This window comes from Lissotriton helveticus, chromosome 3_2 (genome assembly GCF_964261635.1).
Source record: "Lissotriton helveticus chromosome 3_2, aLisHel1.1, whole genome shotgun sequence".
Classification (NCBI taxonomy): Eukaryota; Metazoa; Chordata; class Amphibia; order Caudata; family Salamandridae; genus Lissotriton; species Lissotriton helveticus.
This window is the reverse complement of record NC_136062.1, coordinates 194,311,787-194,333,930: the sequence shown is the minus strand read 5'-3', so window position 1 is coordinate 194,333,930 and position 22,144 is coordinate 194,311,787. Positions and strand designations below refer to the sequence as shown.

General features: G+C 50.5%; 1 protein-coding gene across 10 annotated transcripts in view; it reads right to left on the bottom strand.

Moving 5' to 3' along the window:
* NEO1 (neogenin 1) overlaps nt 1-22,144 on the bottom strand; it is a 577,741-nt gene that overhangs the window by 133,659 nt on the left and 421,938 nt on the right. For all 10 annotated transcript variants that reach the window (XM_078685036.1, XM_078685045.1, XM_078685037.1 and 7 more), the window contains exon 7: nt 13,882-14,002. In XM_078685036.1, coding sequence (XP_078541162.1) covers nt 13,882-14,002 — 121 coding nt within the window. The remainder of the gene's footprint in view (nt 1-13,881; nt 14,003-22,144) is intronic.

Sequence of the window (22,144 nt, the reverse complement as noted above, 5' to 3'; positions counted from 1 at the left end):
TTGAAAAAAATATATATGCATTTAAAAAAACAAGCTGCGGCGCGGAGTTCTTTGTGTGTCCATCAGTTTTCAGAAAACAATAAAAATGTCAAGATAACCCCGGTGATTAATGTTCCTGCTGGAGAGTGACAGTGTTTTGTCTAGTGGCAGTCTTGACTCAAAGTAGTGAAGAGGGTTAATGTGCCTGTGGCGATTACGTGCCCCAAGCATATCACAGAACTAAGTGCGAGTGAACTATGAGTAGCATTATTTTAAAAAATGCATGTCAGACGGGGGCTAAGGAGAGATAATGGGCATTGTTGGAGGGTGGTAGTGAGGGAATTTGTGGAGAAGAAGCTTACTGGAAGGGGGTGTCGCCAAAAAAGACTGTTGCATTGGGCACCCCAGCACTAAAGCCGTCCTTGTAGAGTCGTATCCATCAATGTGACCCTGTTCTCTAAAGACTATTCAGAACTGTTTAATATGTGCACGTGAAGGTTTCAATCTCCACCAAAACTAGCAAATAAGTGGTGAGGAGACATCTCCATTTGCACGATTGTTTCATTGAAAACAGTTTACAGGTACTTTTCATCACTTCCATAAGAGCTGCTACTGAGCAGCATCCTTCAAAACCACTCAAGTCTTTCATACAGAACCCAGTACTTGTGCATTCCTTACTAAGGTGCATCTCTCTGGCAGATCTGCCTGCTCTGATTCAGAGGTGGAAGCAGCAGCAAGGTGCTTCAACTAGGATCCTCTACATCCCACTTTCAGACGAATTTAGCAGGCTTGGGGAATTTGAACAAGCCGCTTTAAATTCCGACCTCTGCTTACACAGCTTCATTCGGACAGGGCTATGAAATGTCCCAAAGTTTGATCATTTATCCGGTCCTCTCGCTCTGCATTTTTCCTTTTCTGCTTTTCCTTTACAGCAATTTAAAATATAAATCCTGCGCACGAATAAGCATTTTACAGCATAAAACAGTGACAGAAAGCGGCGCCTCTCCACGCAACAAACACTTTATTCAGCATTTACACAGAGCAGGCTGAATTCCTTTGTTGCGTGAACACAAATTAAAACTGGAAGAAACCTGGAGACAGACGAGCATAATTCATGGGTGCGATGATAGGCTGAAACAAAACAGCCGATCAATCAACACAAACTCCTTGCAGAGACTGCAACATAAATTATCTCAAGCAAACCCACTTAAACCTATCGTTTTGGTAAGCATCATCCTAAAAAGACCAGGAGGAGGACAAACTCGCATCTCTTGCTAGTTCAGGGTTACACTGAAGGTCACGGCATGATACTCGAGTGACGCGAGAGTAGGGACCGCCCTCAAGAAGGTGCGGTAAATTCCTGCCGAGTGGGTAAACACCACAGTAACCGAGAACTCACCTCACATTTCTGTTTGGCCTCGTTAATAGGTGTTTAAATATACTGTGCTACCAAAAGGTCCATAGGGGAACGCCCATAGACAAGAAGAGCCACTTTAACACATGTATGCTAAGGTTTGTAATACGGGCGTGTTTTTTTTACCGCCAAAGTTGTGAGAAGATCTAGTAGTGCCTATTTTTAACTGGGCCCAACGTTTTTACTTTCCCTTTGCAAAGTTTTTCTGAGGGTTTTAAGATAACTTGCACTGTTTAGATAAATGTCTCTGTAGTCGGACACAGATAAAATGGGTGCAGTCTTTCTCAAGTTTACCCATCACTCAGTAGTTCCTTTTCAACGCTATGAGAACATGAACTGTTTGAGTAGCAGCTCATGCAGAATCATGTGGTTGGTGTCGAATTATTGGCAGAATACATTTTTTCAAAATCAATAATTTTCCAAGCAAATAAGTCAAAGTGTACAAGTTTGCAAACTGACAACATCTGCAAAGTTTTCCACAGAAGTGCTTAAAAGTGGACACCCGGGGGCGTGGCCGAGACAGCGATGTGAGCGGACGTGTCTCGCTTGAGCTCCGTCGCCCCGCTGCTTACTTTGGCCTGTTTTAGCGTAGTTTCGGGGGGTCGTCCACTTCTGGGGTCCCCCCCGTGAGCCACCGATCCTGCTGGTGTCTTCTCTGGGCGGCGGACGGCGGACGGCGGCTGTGGAGCTTCCAGAGGTAGCGGCTCCGGCATCCGGGACCCCCACGGTCGGCCGCTGGCCGCCATCTTCTCGTGGTCCCTCTGCAACACGTCTCGACTGGCTCCCGGGGTGAGGCCCGGCACAGCGCCTCGGGCGAGGCACCGGAATACCCCTGAACCCATCTGTGGACTCCCTGCCCCAGCGGAGTCGCCCTGTCGCCGGCGGAACCGCGCCGGAGCCAACAGAGCCGGGTTGCCCCGAGCGGTGCACACAGAGGCGGCCTGGGCACCGAACCTACGCGAGCTCCCGGCTTCCACGAGGGACGCAGGCCCGGACGCGAGGGCCTGCCGGTGCCCCAAGCACACGAGCCTCTGCACCACCACTCGTCGCTGGACCCACCCGGTGAGCCGCAGCGCGCTGACCTCCTTCCCTCCCTGGCTGCAATTGCGGGGTTTGGCGGTTGACCTTCCCGCCATTTTCTCCCCTTGGCGGCGAGCTGCGCCGCGCCATCGGCTATCCTGAACTTTCTGGCGGCGACTTGGGGAACAGCCTGATCGCTGCGTGCAAGCGGACCCTGAGCCCTGGTGGACCGCGCTGACCCTTGCCTTCTGCTTTCCCTGGCACCGGGGCCTCCTGCAGTTGTGGAGCTACGACGCCTGGGGGGCCCCCCTGGACATTCTCTGGCCACAGCACAGGGGCAGCCTGTCGCCGGCGGAGTCGCGCCGGAGCTGTTGGAGCAGCGGCGGTCTGGACGCCGAATCTACGCGAGCTCCCGGCTTTGACAAGGCCAGTAGGCCCTGACACGAGGACTGGCCGGTGGCCCCTGCCCACGAGCTTCTGCACCATCGCCCGGCGCTGGACCCATCCGGTGAGCTGCAGCGCGCTGACCTCTTTCCCTCCCCGGCTGCCTTCCCGGGGGGTCCGGCAGTTGCGGGGCCTGGCGGTTGACCTTCCCGTCTTCTTCTCCCCTCGGCGGAGGGCTGCCCCACTCACGGAGGAACCTTGCTGGGGTGCCCTCGTCTACCCTGCGCATACTGACAGCGGCCTGGGGAGCAGGCCGGTCGCTGCGTGCAGGCGGGCCCTGCCTCCTGGTGGACCCCGCATCGTCTAGCTGTGCCCTCTGGCCGCCCCCTCGCTAAGGCCCGGTCCCGCCAAGCCTGGTGGGCCGCAGACCGGGCACACCTGCCGCGCCTGCACGGGAACCCTGATAACCTCGGCCTTCTACTTTTCCCGGCGCTGGGCCTCCCGCAGTTGGGGAGCTGGGACACCTGGGGGGCCCCCTGGACACCCTCTGGCTGCTGCTAAGGGGCAGACCGGACGCTACGCTGAGACCTGGCCCTGACCCTGGTGGGACATAGGGGCTGCGCCTTACCAGGGATCTCCGGCGGCTACCACCTGTGGGCCCCAGGCCCGATCTACCGTGGGTCAACTGTGTCCTTGCGCACCACGCGCCTCCCCTGCCTTGTCGCTGCCTGGCCTCACCGGTGGCGCTGCCTGCTCCCGCTCCAGCGGCCCTGCAAAGTTCAGGACCCCCCCATCTTGAGTGCGCCCCGCGCCCTGCCGGCAGACGGACCCCGCAACGGACTTGCCCTGCGACGCCTCGAGTGGACCATGACTCGCGGCAAGGGGACCAAATCGGACCCTCCGTCCACGAGGACCAGAGGGGCGTCAGTAGCTTCTATGTGGGGCAAAGCGGGCTCCCCATCACCTTCCGGGGGCCCCCCAGCAGCATCGGGGGGTAAGCCCCTGCCGCCAGCCGACTCTCCACCGGTGACGCAGGCCTTCATGACCTCCTTCATGGCTGATCTGAAGACAGAAATCGGATCCCTCAGAACGGAGGTCCACACCTGCGTTAAGGAACTGCGCAGGGAAGTCACTGACCTCGGCGATCGAGTCGACGGCCTGGAGAAAACGGTCGACTCCCGCACCGAAGACCTGGAGCAGATCTGGCAGAGAGTGGCGACTCTTGAGGAACAACACATCCAGCTTCAGATCAAGCAGGAGGATTTGGAAAACAGGGGGCGACGCAACAACCTCCGCATACGGGGTGTGCCACTTGGAGAAGAAGGGACTAATACCATGGCCTACGTGGCCCTGCTCTTGCAGGCGGTGTGGGGCGAGGAGGACGCCCCCCCGCCGCGCCTCGACCGTGCACACCGGGTCTTCGGAGCGGGAGGGAAGGCGGGCCTTCTGCCCGACATCGTCACTAGACTCCACTACTTTACCGAGAAGGAGGCCATCCTGAAGGCAGCTAGGGACAACCCGGACTTACAGTACGAGGGCCACAGGATCCAGATCTATCAGGACTTAGCCCCCACGACGCTCCATAGAAGGAAGGTCTTCCGCCCGATCACCGAGAAACTCCGGACCCTCAATGTCTCCTACCAGTGGGGCCATCCTTTTGCTCTCATCTTCAAGTGGGAGGGCAAGCGTAGGACTCTCCGATCCTACCGTGAGGCGGCACACCTGCTAGGCATGCCGGAGTCCCCGGACCACAGCCCGGCTCGCCCCTCCCGCCCGGAGAGGGCCCCTCCACGCCCGGATTGGTCCACTGTGCGCCCCCGCAGGAGGCCCCCCCCGGTGGACGCACTCTCTACTTCTCAGACCAAGCAGGACATCATAGCACACATCCGCTCCCTCGAGGGTGATCGCGAGGAGCTGGCCTCCCAGCCCTTCGCTTCTGGCTCGGAGGGTGGGGATCGCCCCTCAACGCCGGACGGACGCTGATCACTGCTGTTATACCTCGAGCTACCCTGAACACACGCTCACCACCTGGGCGCCTGGCCTCGCCCTCATCTACCACGGTGGCCTGACCCCACTGTTCCACACATGGCTGGCACCCTTCGCCCCTTCCTGACCGAACACCACATTGCTGAGCCCCAGCGCCCTGTAGGCGCCTGCTCGGGCTGACTGGACCCCACGGCCCAGTGCACCCCCCAAACTACTTTGAGGCAGCGGGGTGGACGGGCTCTGAGACGACTTGTCTACACACTACTTTTCCAGATCTCCGCTCCCTCCCTTTGTCCCGTAGGAAGTGACATTCCTGAGTTCGTCCAAACCCTTGGGTAGAGGATGTCTGGTACCTGGGACACTGTACTTTGGGCCCGTTGGCCTGTTATGGTTCTGTTTCTATTCTGTGTCTTTTCTTCTTTCCTCCTCTCCTCTCCTCCTACTTCCCCCTTGCGCGTCCTTCTCTTCCTGTTCCTTCCCCGCGCTTGCGAAGGGGTGGCATGGTGGGTCCTGCGGGGGTTGCTGCGCGGGCGATGTGCTGACGCTTCTGCTGCCCCGCCTGCGGGAGGACTCGCTAGGCCGGGACTTGCGCGACCTCCACCTGCCTTAGCGCTATGACAGCAAACCTCCCCACTCCCCTGAAGGTCCTCTCCCTCAACGTCAAGGGGCTCAACTCTCCCAACAAGCGAAGGCAGATATGGCGCTACCTCCTGCACCACTCCCCTGACATAGTACTCCTCCAGGAGACACACCTCCTCAGAGGGGACACCACGCGCATGGCACACCCTAGATACCCCACACAGTTCTGGGGGATGTATGACGTTAAAACGCATACTTTTACAACGCATACCGTTACAACGGGACTTTTACAACGCAAATACTATTACAACGCATGTATTTACAACGCATTTTTTTACAACGCAGGTACCTTTACAACGCATACCATTACAACGTAAGTATTGGTAAGTATATATAATTTTTTTAATTGTATATTATTTAAAATTATTTTTATTTAATGTAATTGTATTTAATTTAATTTAATTTAATTTTATTTAATTAATTTAATTTATATTTATTTTTATTTTATTTTTTTCTTGTACCCCTTTATCTAAAATTCCCAAAACTGACCCTGAACCCTAAAAATACCCCTTTACCCAAAAACCCAAAACTGACCCTGAACCCTAAAAATACCCTTTTACCCAAAAACCCAAAACTGACCCTGAACCCAAAAAATACCCCTTTACCCAAAAACTGAAAACTGACCCTAAACCCTAAAAATACCCCTTTACCCAAAAACTGAAAACTGACCCTGAACCCTAAAAATACCCCTTTACCCAAAAACTGAAAACTGACCCTGAACCCTAAAAATACCCCTTTACCCAAAAACTGAAAACTGACCCTAAACCCTAAAAATACCCCTTTACCCAAAAACTGAAAACTGACCCTGAACCCTAAAAATACCCCTTTACCCAAAAACTGAAAACTGACCCTAAACCCTAAAAATACCCCTTTACCCAAAAACTGAAAACTGACCCTGAACCCTAAAAATACCCCTTTACCCAAAAACCCAAAACTGACCCTGAACCCTAAAAATACCCCTTTACCCAAAAACCCAAAACTGACCCTGAACCCTAAAAATACCCTTTTACCCAAAAACCCAAAACTGACCCTGAACCCTAAAAATACCCCTTTACCCAAAAACCCAAAACTGACCCTGAACCCTAAAAATACCCCTTTACCCAAAAACCCAAAACTGACCCTGAACCCTAAAAATACCCCTTTAAAAAAAACCTAACATATAACATTTTAAATATAATTATATACTTACCAATACTTACGTTGTAATGGTATGCGTTGTAAAAGTACCTGCGTTGTAAAAACATGCGTTGTAAATAAATGCGTTGTAATAGTATTTGCGTTGTAAAAGTTCCGTTGTAATGGTAGTGCGTTGTAAAAAATGCGTTGTAATGGGTGTTTACCAGTTCTGGGCATCCTCTGACACCAAGACAGCGGGGGTGGCAATTCTCTGTGGGGCTGGTATTAGGCGGGGACCCGGGAAGCCCTTCAAAAGCACTGACGGGCGCTTCCTCCGAACCACGGTACAGATAGGCTGTGCAAAGCTCACTCTGGGATGTGTGTATGCTCCCAACCAGTCGCAGGACAAATATCTCCAGGCACTATTGCGGGAACATTTCCCAATGGGCGACGCTGCTACAATCCTGGGCGGCGACTTCAACCTTGTATGGGACCCCGAGCTGGACCGCGCGGGCGGCCCCCTTAACGGCGCAGGGGCGATGTCCTCTACCCTCAAGACACAGCTCACGGACCTGGGTCTTGTAGACGTGTGGCGCTATCACAATCCGGGGACCCGAGACTACTCCTTCTACTCACACTCCCACCGGACGTACTCCTGTATCGACTATCTATTTACCTCCCTTGAACTAGCCCGAGACTCCTTGGCTACCGCTATATCCGACATCTCTCTGTCGGACCACGCCCACGTGGAGCTGTTATTGCAGGACCCTCGGACCCGTGCCCCTCGCGAACGTCGGTGGGTGCTTCCGCCGACTATTCTTCGCGACCCAGATGACGTCGCCAGCATCCGTGACGCCATAGACTCGTATTTCACCGTTAATGACACCCCTGACCTGCCCTTTCACACGGTGTGGGATGCCTTTAAGGCCACCATTCGGGGCCACATCACCTCCTTGGCGGCGGTGCGGAGGAAGGAGGCGTACAAGTTGGAAACCGACTTGGCCAGTGAGATCAAGCTGGCGGAGGCCCGAGATCGGGACGCCCCCAATCGGGCGACGAAGAGAACCCTTGCCAATCTCAGGGGGCAACTCCGCGCACTACGCACTAACAAGGCGGAATTCTCCCTGCTGGCGCTCAAGCAACGGTATTATGAGGGGGGGGACAAGGTAGGTCGCCTGCTGGCAGGCAGGCTGCGGGCGCGCGCCGCTAGGGCCCACATTGCCAATGTCAAGCGACCGGATGGCACCCGAGTCACTTCTGAAAGGGCCAAGCAAGCTGCGTTTGTTGATTACTACTCCTCTCTTTATGCTGAGGAACCCACCTCTGCGGAGGCACGGGAGGCCGTACTCGCGAATCTCGGGGGCTCCCCGCTGTCCCCGGCATGTGCAGCCTCACTGGAGGAACCCCTACGGGAAGAGGAAGTGACAGAGGCGGTCGGGGACCTCCCCGTGGGGAAAACCCCGGGGCCGGACGGCCTGCCACTGGCCTTCTATCGCCTGTTCCTGACACAGCTCCGTCCGCATCTGCTGCGCCTCTACGGCTCCTTTTCTGACACCACTGGCCCATCCCCTGACATGGGCATGGCGGAAATAGCCTTGATCCCCAAACCTGGGAAGGACCCTGATCTGTGTGCCTCCTACCGTCCCATCGCCCTCCTTAACACCAACCTCAAAATATACACCAAGATCCTGGCCAAACGGCTGGATCCGCACATGCCGGGTTTGGTGAACCCGGACCAAGTGGGCTTCATACGGGACCGCCAGGGGGCCGACAATGTTCGCAGGTTGGCGCACCTAGTGGGAAAGGCACATCATTGGAAGATCCCGGCCTGCCTCCTCTCGCTAGACGCGGAAAAGGCGTTTGACCGGGTCGACTGGACCTTTTTGAGGGCGGTCCTCGAGAAGCTGGGTCTTGGCCCCACCATGATCTCCAGGTGCATGGCCCCTTACATCGGGCCACAGGCTAGGATCCGGGTCAACGGCCAACTGACACCGCCGCTCTCGTACCACAGGGGCACGAGGCAGGGATGCCCGCTCTCGCCGCTCCTGTTCGCCCTGGCGGTCGAACCGCTGGCGGAGCTAATCAGGCGTGCTCCTGACATCCACGGCATCCCCCACGGGGGACGTGCCAACAAGGTGGCGCTCTTCGCGGACGACCTGATCCTTACTCTCACGAACCCTCGGGTCTCTCTCCCTGCGGTACATGACGCCCTCACGCTGTTCGAGCGGGCATCCGGCCTTAAAATTAACCACACCAAATCTTGGGCGCTCAATCTCACTATCCCCGAGGAGGAAGTCTCCTTCCTGAAGGGGGCCACGCCCTACCGCTGGGCGGATGACCACATCAAGTACCTGGGTCTGGACCTCACTCCCCACCTCGACTCGTGGTCCTCGCGGAATTGGGCTCTCTGCCGAAAGGAAGTACTGGCGGATCTGCGGAAATGGAAGCCCCTGATGGTTTCCTGGCTGGGGCGACTCAACGCGGTCAAGATGTCAGTCCTCCCCCGCATTCTGTATGTCTTCCAGTGTCTCCCCACCCCAATACCGGTCCACTGCATTAAGCATCTCCAACGCGACCTCACGTCTTTCATATGGGGGGGGCAAACGGCCCCGATTCTCACAAAAAGTCCTCATGGAGCCACGAGACAGGGGCGGCCTCGCCTGCCCGAATCTCCTTCACTACTACTGGGCGGCGCACCTCAGGTTCGTGATCGAATGGGGAGCACGCGAAAGCGACAAACACTGGTTCCACATGGACCGAGTGGTTACGGGACGCACCATCTGGGACCTGCCCTGGCTGCCGCGGGTGGCGCGCTCCAGAAGTGCATACATGGCGGTCCCCACGAGGACGGTTCTTGAGGTATGGGACAAAGTGGCAGTGTCCAAAGGTCTGACCACGTTCCCCTCTCCGCACACCCCCATTGCAGGCAACCCGCACTTTCCTCCTGCTGCTCGGACCCGGGCGTTCGAGAACTGGACCCAGGGTGACTGTAGGGTTGCGGGAGATCTTTTTCTTGGTGGGTCGCCTAAATCGTGGCCGGACTGCAGGGAAGAATTCAACCTCCCTTGCACCGCCAGCTTGCAGTACGCGCAGCTGCGCCACTGGACCACGGGAGACGATATGTACCAGGCTGCTTCCAGGGAGCACACTCCATTTGAGAAGCTGGCTCGCTCCCTTGGGGGACTGAAGCGGCTCATCTCCCAAATCTACAATATCTTGCAGCATCCCGCCGCTCCACCTGCACACCCCTACCAGAGACAGTGGCAGACTGCCACTGGCACTGACATCACGCTGTCTCAATGGTCTAGACTCTGGAACGACATTCCCAAATCCTACCGCAGCATCCCGCAAAGGGAGAACGCATACAAGATGTTAACACAATGGTACTACACCCCCCTGCGGCTCAGCAAAATGTTCCCTGCCTCCTCACCGCTGTGCTGGAGGTGTGGCGCTGCGACTGGCGACTTCATACACATCTGGTGGTCGTGCCCTGCCCTGGCTGTCTTTTGGAAGGAGGTCCTCAGTCACATTAAGGAGGTGTTGGGTTTCCCCCTCCCTGAGGAGGTTTGCACACTACTGCTAGGCGTACGACCCCCCACACTTAAAGCACTTACGCGCAGCGACTGGATCCTCACCCTCCACATGCTAGGCGCTGCCAAACAACTCATTGCCCTGTACTGGAAGAGGGCCGAGCCACCGCCGATAGCTTCCTGGTTCGTGCGTCTCTGGCAGGTCCTGACCATGGAACTACTTACAGCTCGGATACAGTCAAGGGGGGTGCGCTTCAAGGCGGTGTGGGAACCTCTTGTGCGTCACCTGTGCTCCATCAGCTATACCCGCCACATGCCTCCCAGGCTCCGTGCTCTGCAACTGTTTGAGGACGCCCTTGTCCCTGCCGACCCGAGCAGGCTAGGCCCATAGTCGCTCCCCCCCAGCACTGGTTTGCGTCTTAGGCCCCTTGTAGACGAACGCAGGCACACCTCCCTGGCCCCTCTCCACCCCACCCCTGCTCCCCCATTTCCGACTTTCACTTTCTTCTTGCCTTGCCGCTCTGGCTTCCGCCCTCCTTTGGGGCAGTTTGGTCCCTGTTGGGCCGTTGAAAATGTGACACCACTGCTCTCCTTTACATAAGCGCCTCCCCCGTACTGTGGCACATTGCCGGCACACGGCTACTTCTTGCTTTCTGCTCCCTTAAGCCACGCGGCCGGCCCTCCCAGGGGTTGTAGGCAGGGCGCTGTGTTAAAAGCTTCACCTCCCCTGGTTACCTGCTCCTATTAACGATTTTTCTCTGCGCGGCCGGCCCCGATGAGGGGTTGTAGGCTTATCGCTGTGTTCACAATAAAAACAGATTTGAGAAAAAAAAAAAAAAAAAAAAAAGTGGACACCCGTTTGATGTGATGAAGAGCAGCACTCACAGGCGATGTAGGCAGAGAAAGGCCTGCTCGAGCAAGAGGGGATCTGACGATGGATGCTTCCAAGTGAGGAGCATGCGGCGTCCAGAGGCCACACACTGGTACAAGCTGGGCCTGCAGCTAGTTTGGCCAAGGAAGCAATAGATGTACGGATGAGGGGGTCACTGTTAAACCTCAATCACTAATCGATGCAGTGCAGGGAGCCTGGGTTGGTTCCCTTACATGGAATTAGTGCTCAAGCACATACTCCAGAATTTCAGGATATGCCGGAGAACTTCTCAAGAACATACATATCCCCCCCCTCAACCCCCAGAAGAAACTTGCAGGGAGGAGAGAAAAGAGAAATTTGGATTTATATACCAATTAAAGGCAAGGAATTACGTCTTGGCAGTGGGTTCTCCATATTCAACCAATCCTTGTACTCTGGCGGGTTCACGCCAGGAGTGAAAAGCGAGAGCGCTCTTGTTCTGAGTAAGTAGCCAATGGTGTACAAGAGACAGGGCAATCTTTACCTCGCAACCACTTTAAAGTACAGCCAACACAATATGTTAATGGCTTCGTAGTACAATTAACAGACAGCAGCTTACCACTGAAGAGTATTATGAGAATCGTTATCTACATATTTGCCAATCAATATTTTAAGAGCCTATTAATGTCAAAAACCGCTCCACGGGAAATAAAAGGCAGGAAACAAAGCTTTCTAAATTATTACAAAAGCCACAATTAAGCAGTGACCGTACCGCCTGCGGCCCCGCCCTTTGGCAGAGAAGAGTTTGTTTTGCCCCCACTGAATGCAGAGCAGAATTTCCATTCGATTGGACACGTTGCAGATCAAACAAGGGAGAATGGGTGGGGGAGCTCATCTGTCCGCAGCCCCTCCAGCACCCACAGAGAATATTATCATCTGTGCACGAAGAACCACGTCATTCACACACTCATAATGAGAGATAGGTTCAAAGGTCAGTTGCACCCTTCCTCACAACTGCCCTCCATTAGAAATAACAGGAAGGTATACCGCAGTTTCTGAAGGGACCACACCCACAATACAAAAAAATAGATCTGGAAACACGCAGGGTGTCCCCTCCACCAGGAAGGGTGTCTCCTGTTGACTCACCTCCCAATATCTGCAGCGGATAGGAGGACAGGGAAGGGAAAGGTCCTGCTCAGAACCTGCATTCCCTCTGCAGCCTGTAAGCAGTGCACAGAACCTTAATGTATGACCCACTCTCGACCGACACTGAACTACTGACAGATCCCCCAGGTCTGCATTGGAAAACTGCTCTACGGCTACTTCTCCAACATATTCTAGACCAATTACTCAAGTATCCGCACAAGGCAGATTCATATAGGAAATGCTTCTTTTGCTACATGATTATTACTGCGCATAAGCATGAATTACTCCCTGGGCAGGGCCAAGCAAGAAATGCACAAAGGACTGAAGTATCGTACAAAATAGGATCCCAGATCCTAAAAGACTTTCGGATTACCAGTTTACAGAGACTACAAGACTCACGTGCTAGCAGCATGGTTAGGGATGGCCTTACTGCCTTTCCCACAAAGAGGCAAAGGACTGTAGGTGAGTTTTATACATTGGCAATGGGCAGGCAGCTGGCATCATGTGGAAATACATAATGGACTTTTACACCAGAAGTGTGGAGAAGTGTGACTCAATGGTTAGAGCGGCAGACCCTGATGCAGAGGTCAGGCCCGGGACAAGGGTTCAATTCCCGCCTCGGCGGGTATTGGGCTCAATTTCCTCAGACCTGATAATCCTCGCCTCGGTGCCTAATCTAATCATGGGTCCCACTCTGCAACTCTGGGCAATAGCTTGCTTAATCTCCACAACGGCCCCAACAGCGCTGGGATACCGGGCGTCTCCTTGGGGGTGCCCAAGAGTGGACACTTCACAGGGAAAAAAAGCCAGGAAGGGTTCCACAGCGGTACAGCGCCTAGAGGCCTCAGGGTATAAGTGCGCTATACAAGTACGAAGTTTACAGTTTATACCAGCAACATAGTGAGACTGCACCAGCAAGTGATGGGGCCTCTACCCCAGCCACCAATTCAGACCGCCTCTAACCCAGCCAGTACAGTTCTGGGATTTTACACCACACTGAACCATTAACCAATTACCATACTGGGCCTTTAATGGAGCCAGCACCACTGTGGGCCCAGTACTGCAGTCAGCACCACTGTGTATCAAGTCTCGCGGCTTGCACCACACTGGGCCCACGGCCAGCCCCACACTGGCTCCACGGCCAGCCCCACACTGGCTCCACGGCCAGCCCCACACTGGCTCCACGGCCAGCCCCACACTGGCCCCACGGCCAGCCCCACACTGGCCCCATGGCCAGCCCCACACTGGCCCCAAGGCCAGCCCCACACTGGCCCCAAGGCCAGCCCCACACTGCCCCTCTCCACCCCCCTCAGCCAGCTGATGGGTACAATGCTTACCAGCAAAACACTGGGCTCTGTTCTGCAGGCAGCATCACACTGGGTCTCTAACAGAGCAGGCAACCTCGTGCTCTAATGCACAAGGATCACAACTGGATTTCTAACACAGCAGGCACTATAACGGAAACAACACCCCCACAAAGCTCCTTGCAATAGCCTCCTCCCCACAGGACTCTACAATAAGCAGTAGTAGGCAATGATAATTGCTAAGGAAGCACCAGCCAGGCCTTCGAGGGCAAATAGTGCCAGCCAGGGCCTGTAGGCCAGCCAGCACCAGCCAGGGCATACTGATCACCCAGCAACAGTGTGTATACTACCATGATCCCATGAAAAGAAGTAGAGGGGCTATGCCACCAATAAGCACAATTGAGCCTCTACACTACCTCTATGACACTGTCCCTATTGTCTCATCATCCACGGCTCAGTGACCGCCCCCCCTCCTGCACCCCCTCCCCTGGAACCCAGACTGCCATATCTTACCATGCTCCAGGATAATGAGCTGGGCTGCTGCCTGAGCATTCCCCACGTCGTTCTTCGCGATGCACTGGTAGAATCCCTCATCCGACTTCACCAGGCCCAGAACCTGGAGGTTGTAATCCTTCTGAAAAAGAGACACAAGGAGTAGTTGAGGGGATGAGAGTACGGAATAAGTGAGTGCAAAGGGGAAAATTAAGCAAGGAGAACGACAAGAAAGGTAAAAATAACTTTCAATGGGGCACCGCAAGCATTGGATACAAAGCAAACTTCGTCTGTTATAACAGTTTGAGACATTTAGTACTTTTCAGAGTAACAGGTGGGTTGATCATAACGAGAATTTACAAGACAGGAAAGAAAATCCAATTTAGATTAAATTAAGAGCATAATACACATACATACATTACTTTAAAGCATACTACTCGTTATTCATAACAATTTTGTTATACTTTTCACTACAGACGAAAAGTTGCTTACGTCTATTCACAAATGGTCGCCATATACTCAAATTGCAGGAGCCACACACTGGTGTGGATTTCCCTAAGACAAAACAGAAGAAAAGACGAACTAAAGAGAATAGTTGTGTAGGTCTGCCTGTGAGTATAAAGAGTTACAAGAAGGGAACTTCTTCACTCATTGTGTTCACTGATTTTAAGCTCAAAACTAGCAAAGCAGGGGCGGCTCCTCTGCTATGGCGGAGGAGCATCACCTCACTGCATTCTCGCAAAGCGAGAAGCCAAAACTTAAAATGGTACTAACTTTTAGCTATTACCATTTTATGTTTGCTTTGCGGGCGGGCAGGTGGGCGTGGATACTCTGTTCTCCGAGCACGGCTGGGGAGGAGCGGTTTGCCCACTACAGAGTGCGCAAAGAACTGAGGGCCGCCCCAACAAGTCATGCCCACTTATCCCTTCTCCATACAGGCTGTATTGCAGCCTGCATGGAGAACACGCCCACCCCTCTAGAGCCTGGCTGAGCGGCGGGTCATGGCGCTCCAGACAAATCCCAACGCTGTATGCAGCGTTTGGATTGGCTTGAGGGAGGGAGCCTGGCTGACTGCTTCCTGTTGGAGGCAGGAGCAGAGAAGACATGGGACCAGGCAGAAAGGTAGGTTTAAAAATAAACAAATAAACAAATAAATATTTATATATATTTATATATATATATATATATATATATATATATATATATATATATATATATATATATATATATATATATATTTCTGCACAGGGCAGTATGAACGAGAATTTATCTAAATATGTGGACTTCTTCCTCCAACCTCACATGACTTCACTACCTTCCTATCTCAAGGACACCACTGACTTTTTAGTTAAAATCAACAATGTGAAATGGTGTTCTGATTTTTGTTTCTTGGTTATGGACATTGAATCTTTGTACACTAGTATTCATCACTGTCAGGGTTTGGAAGCCACTAAACATTTCCTAGACACTCGTGATAGTGTCATGAGGGACCATAACATCATGTTGCTTGAAATGATTAAAATATGTCTAACTAACAATTATTTCCAGTTCCAAAATGATATCTACCATCAACAACGGGGTGTCGCTATGGGTTCGTGCTTCTCCCCCAGTTATTCATGCTTGCATGTTGGCTGGTGGGAGGAGCACGTCCTATATAACATCCATCGCCAGTGGGTACCTCATTTAGCGTACTACAATACCCAGGAGGCTGTTCTACGGCCGCGCCCCTCCCTAGGGGCAGGGACTTTGCATTTAATCAGACTGCAGCAAGTTCGTCTATTTTGCATGAAACGCCACAGAAGAAGGGAGTTGGTTCCTCCCGAAACGCGTCTGGCGATGTAAGTTTTAAAGTGGTGTTCCTGAGCCTATCTGCCACCAGCACGCTGCAAACAAACCTTGTGCCTTGCTACCAATCTTCAGGCTGGCCTTCTTCAATTTTGGGGTCTGGTTTTGTTGGATGTTTAGCGGCCGCTCCAGGTCGCGAAGAAGGCTCCCCGTTGAAACACGGATCCGTCAGTGCCGACTGGGACTTGACGCTAAGGATTGAAGAGGAGTGAGCAGGATTCCAGTGAGTGCTCACTGCGGCACGTTTTGCACCGGCAAAGCAGGGTGACATGAGGCCAGTTACCCCCTTAACCCACAAAGGATTTTACTTTGCTTATTGGGACTGAACTGCGCACCCACATGGGATAATATATTGCACTACAATACCCAGGAGGCTGTTCTACGGCCGCGCCCCTCCCTAGGGGCAGGGACTTTGCATTTAATCAGACTGCAGCAAGTTCGTCTATTTTGCATGAAACGCCACAGAAGAAGGGAGTTGGTTCCCCCCGAAACGCGTCTGGCGATGTAAGTTTTAAAGTGGTGTTCCTGAGCCTATCTGCCACCAGCACGCTGCAAACAAACCTTGTGCCTTGCTACCAATCTTCAGGCTGGCCTTCTTCAATTTTGGGGTCTGGTTTTGTTGGATATATATATATATATATATATATATATATTTATTTCTGCACAGGGCAGTATGAACGAGAATTTATCTAAATATGTGGACTTCTTCCTCCAACCTCACATGACTTCACTACCTTCCTATCTCAAGGACACCACTGACTTTTTAGTTAAAATCAACAATGTGAAATAGTGTTCTGATTTTTGTTTCTTGGTTATGGACATTGAATCTTTGTACACTAGTATTCATCACTGTCAGGGTTTGGAAGCCACTAAACATTTCCTAGACACTCGTGATAGTGTCATGAGGGACCATAACATCATGTTGCTTGAAATGATTAAAATATGTCTAACTAACAATTATTTCCAGTTCCAAAATGATATCTACCATCAACAACGGGGTGTCGCTATGGGTTCGTGCTTCTCCCCCAGTTATTCATGCTTGCATGTTGGCTGGTGGGAGGAGCACGTCCTATATAACATCCATCGCCAGTGGGTACCTCATTTAGCGTACTATTGGCATTACATAGACGACATTTGTATCGTATGGAGAGGCTCTAGGGAACAAGCTCTTGCTTTTGTTGACGAAATCAACATCAATAATCGTAATTTGAAATTTACGGCCTCAATTACACTAGACTCGGCTGAGTTTTTCGATGTGTTTTTATACATTGAGCATGGAAAACTCCAAACCTAAGCTTCATAGGAAATCCACGGTGGGGAACTCAATCCTCCACGCACGGAGTGCGCATCCATCCCATACTATCCATAGCATACCTTTTGGCGAATTCATTCGCATTAAGAGAATTTGCAGTGATGCTACTATCTCTAATCAATGTCTTGCCGAATCTGTTCAGCAATTTCTCCAGCGAGGCTATAGATTAGAACTTCTTAACCGGGCATTCTCTAAGGCAGCATTACGTTCGAGAGATGACCTGTTAAAACCAAAGATTCAAAATATTTCTGATCCAAGCAACATTGGCCCTGTCCGCCTAGTAACTACTTTCTGTTCACAGGAACGCAAAATCAGGCGGATAATCAACGCAGAATGGCCAATTGTCCTTACTGGTTTCATTTTAGGCCCCATCTTGCCCAAACAGCCGGCCATCACCTGAAGGCGGGCCCCCTCTATGAGGGATGCTTTGGATAGATCTATGCCTGAGGTAGTCCATAAACCCAACTGGTTGTCTAAAACCGGGTTTTTTAAATGCACGCCGTGCCGTGCCTGTTCATTCGCCAAAAATGGCACGCATTATAAATCAGCATTCAGTGACAACCAAATTGCCATTAAGGAATATCTCACCTGTCGCTCTGAGTTTGTGATTTATAAGCTCAAATGTACATGTAATCTTGAGTACATTGGGAGCACGAAATTGCCAGCAAATAAACGTATCCTGCAACATGTGCGAGCTATAGTCAACTCAGATAGCAATTATCCGGTGGCTCGTCACTTCAAGGCTGTGCATTCCAATAAACGTAAAGACCTGGAATACACTCTTTTGGGTTCGGTCCCCAACCCCGGACGGGGGGTGACCGTGAAAATCTACTGAGACAAAAGGAAACCTATTTCATTTTGCTACTTGACACCAGGGCACCAAAAGGGCTTAACATTATTGATGAATTACATACCTTTTTGTAATACTGGTAGTCCACTATAGAGATGAATACACAACGCTCTTTTGCTGTTTTCTTTGTCAACTGGTTGATATTCATTGTATTTTGTAGGCTGTCTACATTGATCCTCATCCTAAATCTTCTTATGTACTTTTAATCATTATTTTCACATTATTGATTCACTTATCATACATTAGCGCTGCTAAAGTTACTATAATGGTATATATATATATATATATATATATATATATATATATATATATATATATATATATATATATATATATATATATATTCGGCAGAAGGACGTATCGCAGCAGTCACGCAGCATCAAAAGACGAGGCAAGCCCAGGTACTAGTGCTCAGAGATTTATTTCGCTCTCCACCACACCGCCTATCATATATATCTATTGATATTTTTTTTAAACCATGACCCTCCCCCTCAACATAAATCCCCCTCCCTGCGCAACCCCCCACACCTGCCCCCGAGCCACGCCATCTGGTACTGTAGCAAACAAACCATGTAGAAGTAAACAGAACTCTATGAACACTACCTGCTTTAAACCAACTTTAAGCAGGGTATTTGTTTCAACGTGATAATTAATTAAATTACAGAAAGCAGTACCAGAAAACTAGATTCTAAGGCTCTAAATAAGTGTTGTATGGAGGAGCATTCCCGTATGGAATCCCACTTTATGTGATTCTAAGTGTGCCAGTGTTCCAGTACCCAATTTTTCCAGGTGTTGGAACACTGCACAGAGTTTTAACAGGTGGTATTCCACCCAGTAAAATCGCTTAAGGCATTGGTTGTAGCAGTAGCCGTCTCTATATCTTATGTGAGCAACCTAAAAAAAGAGCTCAGCTCGTCATAAGGGAAAAGTGGAGCTGTGCTCATGACGAGCTGAGCTCGTCATAACTGCCGCTGAACGCCCACGCGGGGCTAATTCCCCTCCTGTGCGGGCGTTCCATGGGAGTGGGCGGAGTCGTGACAAGCTCAGCTCGTCATGAACACAGCTCCACTGGGCCTCATGACGAGCTGAGCTCGTCACGAGCACCGCGTGCGGCCCCCCGCACCGCGGGGGAATTAGCCCCACGTTGAAGGGGCAATACTATCCTTCCTTGGACTATAAAAACTCCTTACTACACCTTAAAACTATCTTTCTCTGAACCCTAAAAAACCCTTACTAATCCTTAACATAACCCTTCCCTGAGCAGTAAAAATCAATTCTTAATAATACCCATGTGTGAACCCTTACTACCCAGTAACATTACAGTAAAACCTAAAAAACCCTTACTCCCCTTTAATTCAACCCTTTTGTGTGTGTATGTAGTATTGCTGTATCGTGAACCTAGCCAAAAGGCAGCAGAGCGCTGTACAGTTTTAAGAACAAGCATCAAGTCAATGAGTGATAGGAGGGGCACCTTTTACGGAGCCCTAGAACTATGTTACCCATCTATGAACCCTAAAACACCTTGCAGCTCCTTAAGCCCCTTCCCTGAAACCTACAAGCCAGTACTCCCCCTTAAGGCTACCCATCCCTGAACAAGCGCTGGCAAAGTTGGTTGATCTCGCCTTAGGAGGTACCACAGAGGAGGGGTGTATTAAACGAATGAGCAAACAGCAACATGGAGGAGAGTTTGGGGGCAGAGTGTACAGAAGCACAGACTAAAATAAGCAACATGGGATTGGGTGGCATAGAAGCATGCAGAAGAACAAGAGTAACATGGGGACTCAGAAGCACCTGGACGAGATTGGACAACATGAGCGCAGGTTGGGAACAGAAGCAAACTGGTGTGAGAAAGCGACAGGGGAGCACAGAACCTCGCAAGCGAGAGAGACATGAGCATGTGTAGGGGACAGAAGGGAATCAGTGATAGAAAGCGACATGGAAAGCAGAGGAGGCAAATGAAGGAGACAACTGGAAACCACAAGCACCCTCATGGAGTGCTTTAAAAAATAGAAAAAAGTAGCTCCTAAAATGAGGGCATTGGAAGGAATCACAAGTATATAGGCCATGCTACAGGGGAGGCACAAACACAATAAGAAGAAATAAAGCCCACAGAAGTGAACCAAGAACAAGTAAATGAGAGCAATAATACAACCAACCAGTGGTAAGCAATGGGAGGGCCCTAACTGCACTGTAACTTATTAATGCCTACGACCCCTCCTGGGGTATAGGCTATCAACCTACAGTCATCTCTGTCCTGGGATTTTCTTTCAATCTGTCTCTAGGTGTAACCCATTTATTTGCAGTCAGCCGCGAGGCTATGACTTTTACTTTTCCCTTGAGGGTTCTTACAGTTATCCATCCCTCCATTCTAAAAAATACCACTACTACCTCTTAATGTTACCCTTCCCTGATCCCTTAATACTACAACCCCTTAAACCTTACAACCCTATTCTGACCCTTAACACAATCCTTCCGTGAACTCTAAAATTCCCTTACAACCTTTTCCTGGACTTTACAAACCCCTTAACAATACCCTTACCTGAACAATACTGAGTACTATCGCTCAACTAAATCCTTTCCTATACCTTACAAACTCCTTATTACTTCTTAACACTGAACCAGGGACTCTGGTGGGGGCAGACTAAGAAGAAATACTGGGAAGAATTAGGAATCACATTAATGATACCCCGGTAATTTCTCAATTATACGGTGATCTTCCAGGAGCCACTTGTGATCTATTTTATTTCTGTGGTCAACTCTCTCACTGTCTTTATCAGACTCTGGTATCTGGAACTCTGGGGAAGACTTGCTGTGTGGTAACAGGGATATCGTTATAAGGTCAGGGCAACAAGCTACACGAAAAAGCATACATTTTTAAAGAGCTAAAAGAACGTTTTAGGACATCGGTGGAAGCATTTTCAGAGCTACATTCACACTGTACATGTTTTTGTACAGTGGTACTCTGCTGTATTGCCATTTAGGAGAAATTATCACTGCCTCACTAATGGAGTCATTTACAAAATGTCAAATATTTTACCGTTGAACAACAATTTGATAATATGGCTACCACAACCAGCTACCATGACATTATTAAGCATTTAGAGAGAAATGTGTGAGCATTGTTGTGGTCTGTTTTCCCGCAGTTATTCGTGTAAAAAAAGCACCTTCGTCGTGCTTGTGCTCCGATACTAATAGGCACAGAAGGCTCAACTTTTCTCTAAATGCAAAAATTGCTTTAAATGCACTGAAAAACATTTTCAACACATTTTACCTGAATTCGTATAGCTTCCCACATATTATAAATGACACCCAAGGTAGAATGTACGTGAATGACAAAATGCATCAAGTATCTGTGACTGACTACTTTAAAAATGTCAGATTAATGACCTATCTAGAGATGGTAAACTTCTCTTTTTAGGTTTGGCGTGACAGCACATTGTCTGAAAGATGGATTATTGTGCCTTCCTGGAAGTGCTTCCATTAAAATGGAAGAAAGATTATTCTGAATATGAAATATAAACTCAATTCTGCAGTTTGCTACATTCAGTTTTTCTTCTAATAATAATAATAATAATAATCCACATTTGTAAAGCGCACAATCACCCGTAAGGGTCTCTAGGCGCTGGGGGCCGTCGGGAAGATTAAGCAAGCTATTGCCCAGAGTCACATGGTGCTGGGCTAACCTGCCGCCGGAGCGGGGATCGAACCCTGATCCCCAGATTCCAGCGTCAGTCGCCCTGGCCGCGGCGCCACACCTCTCCCCTACTTCTGTGTGCATTCTACATTTTTGTTACTTTTTCACAGCATTGACAAAGAATGTTTAACAGGCTTTAACGTAATAAACAAAATGTGTACATAAAATGAATGCAAAACGCATTTGTGAATGCCTGTGTTTAAATATGCTGGTACATTTTAAGTCAGACATATTAGCTTTGCCAAAGCTTGCTTTTTCTTTCCCTTTCCCACTCCCTACACCCACCTCTCTTCAACTTCCCCCCACAAAGAGGCCACTACACACATTTACCACTGGCTCGGAGTAAATGGTAAACGCATACATTAAATCCCATAGAAGTGGGAATTCTGTGTGGTTTTATCAGTGGTAATCAGAGCCCATATTATTCTCCACTCCACAGGTATAACTCAGAGCAGCACAGTAATTTGAATTCCATTAGCTGAGGTTGCATTCCACCATTACCATGTAACACCTAATCAGGACCTAAGACTTAAGGAACCATAGCTTGAAAGCAAATGAGAGGTTAAAGAAACCAGAAACTCAT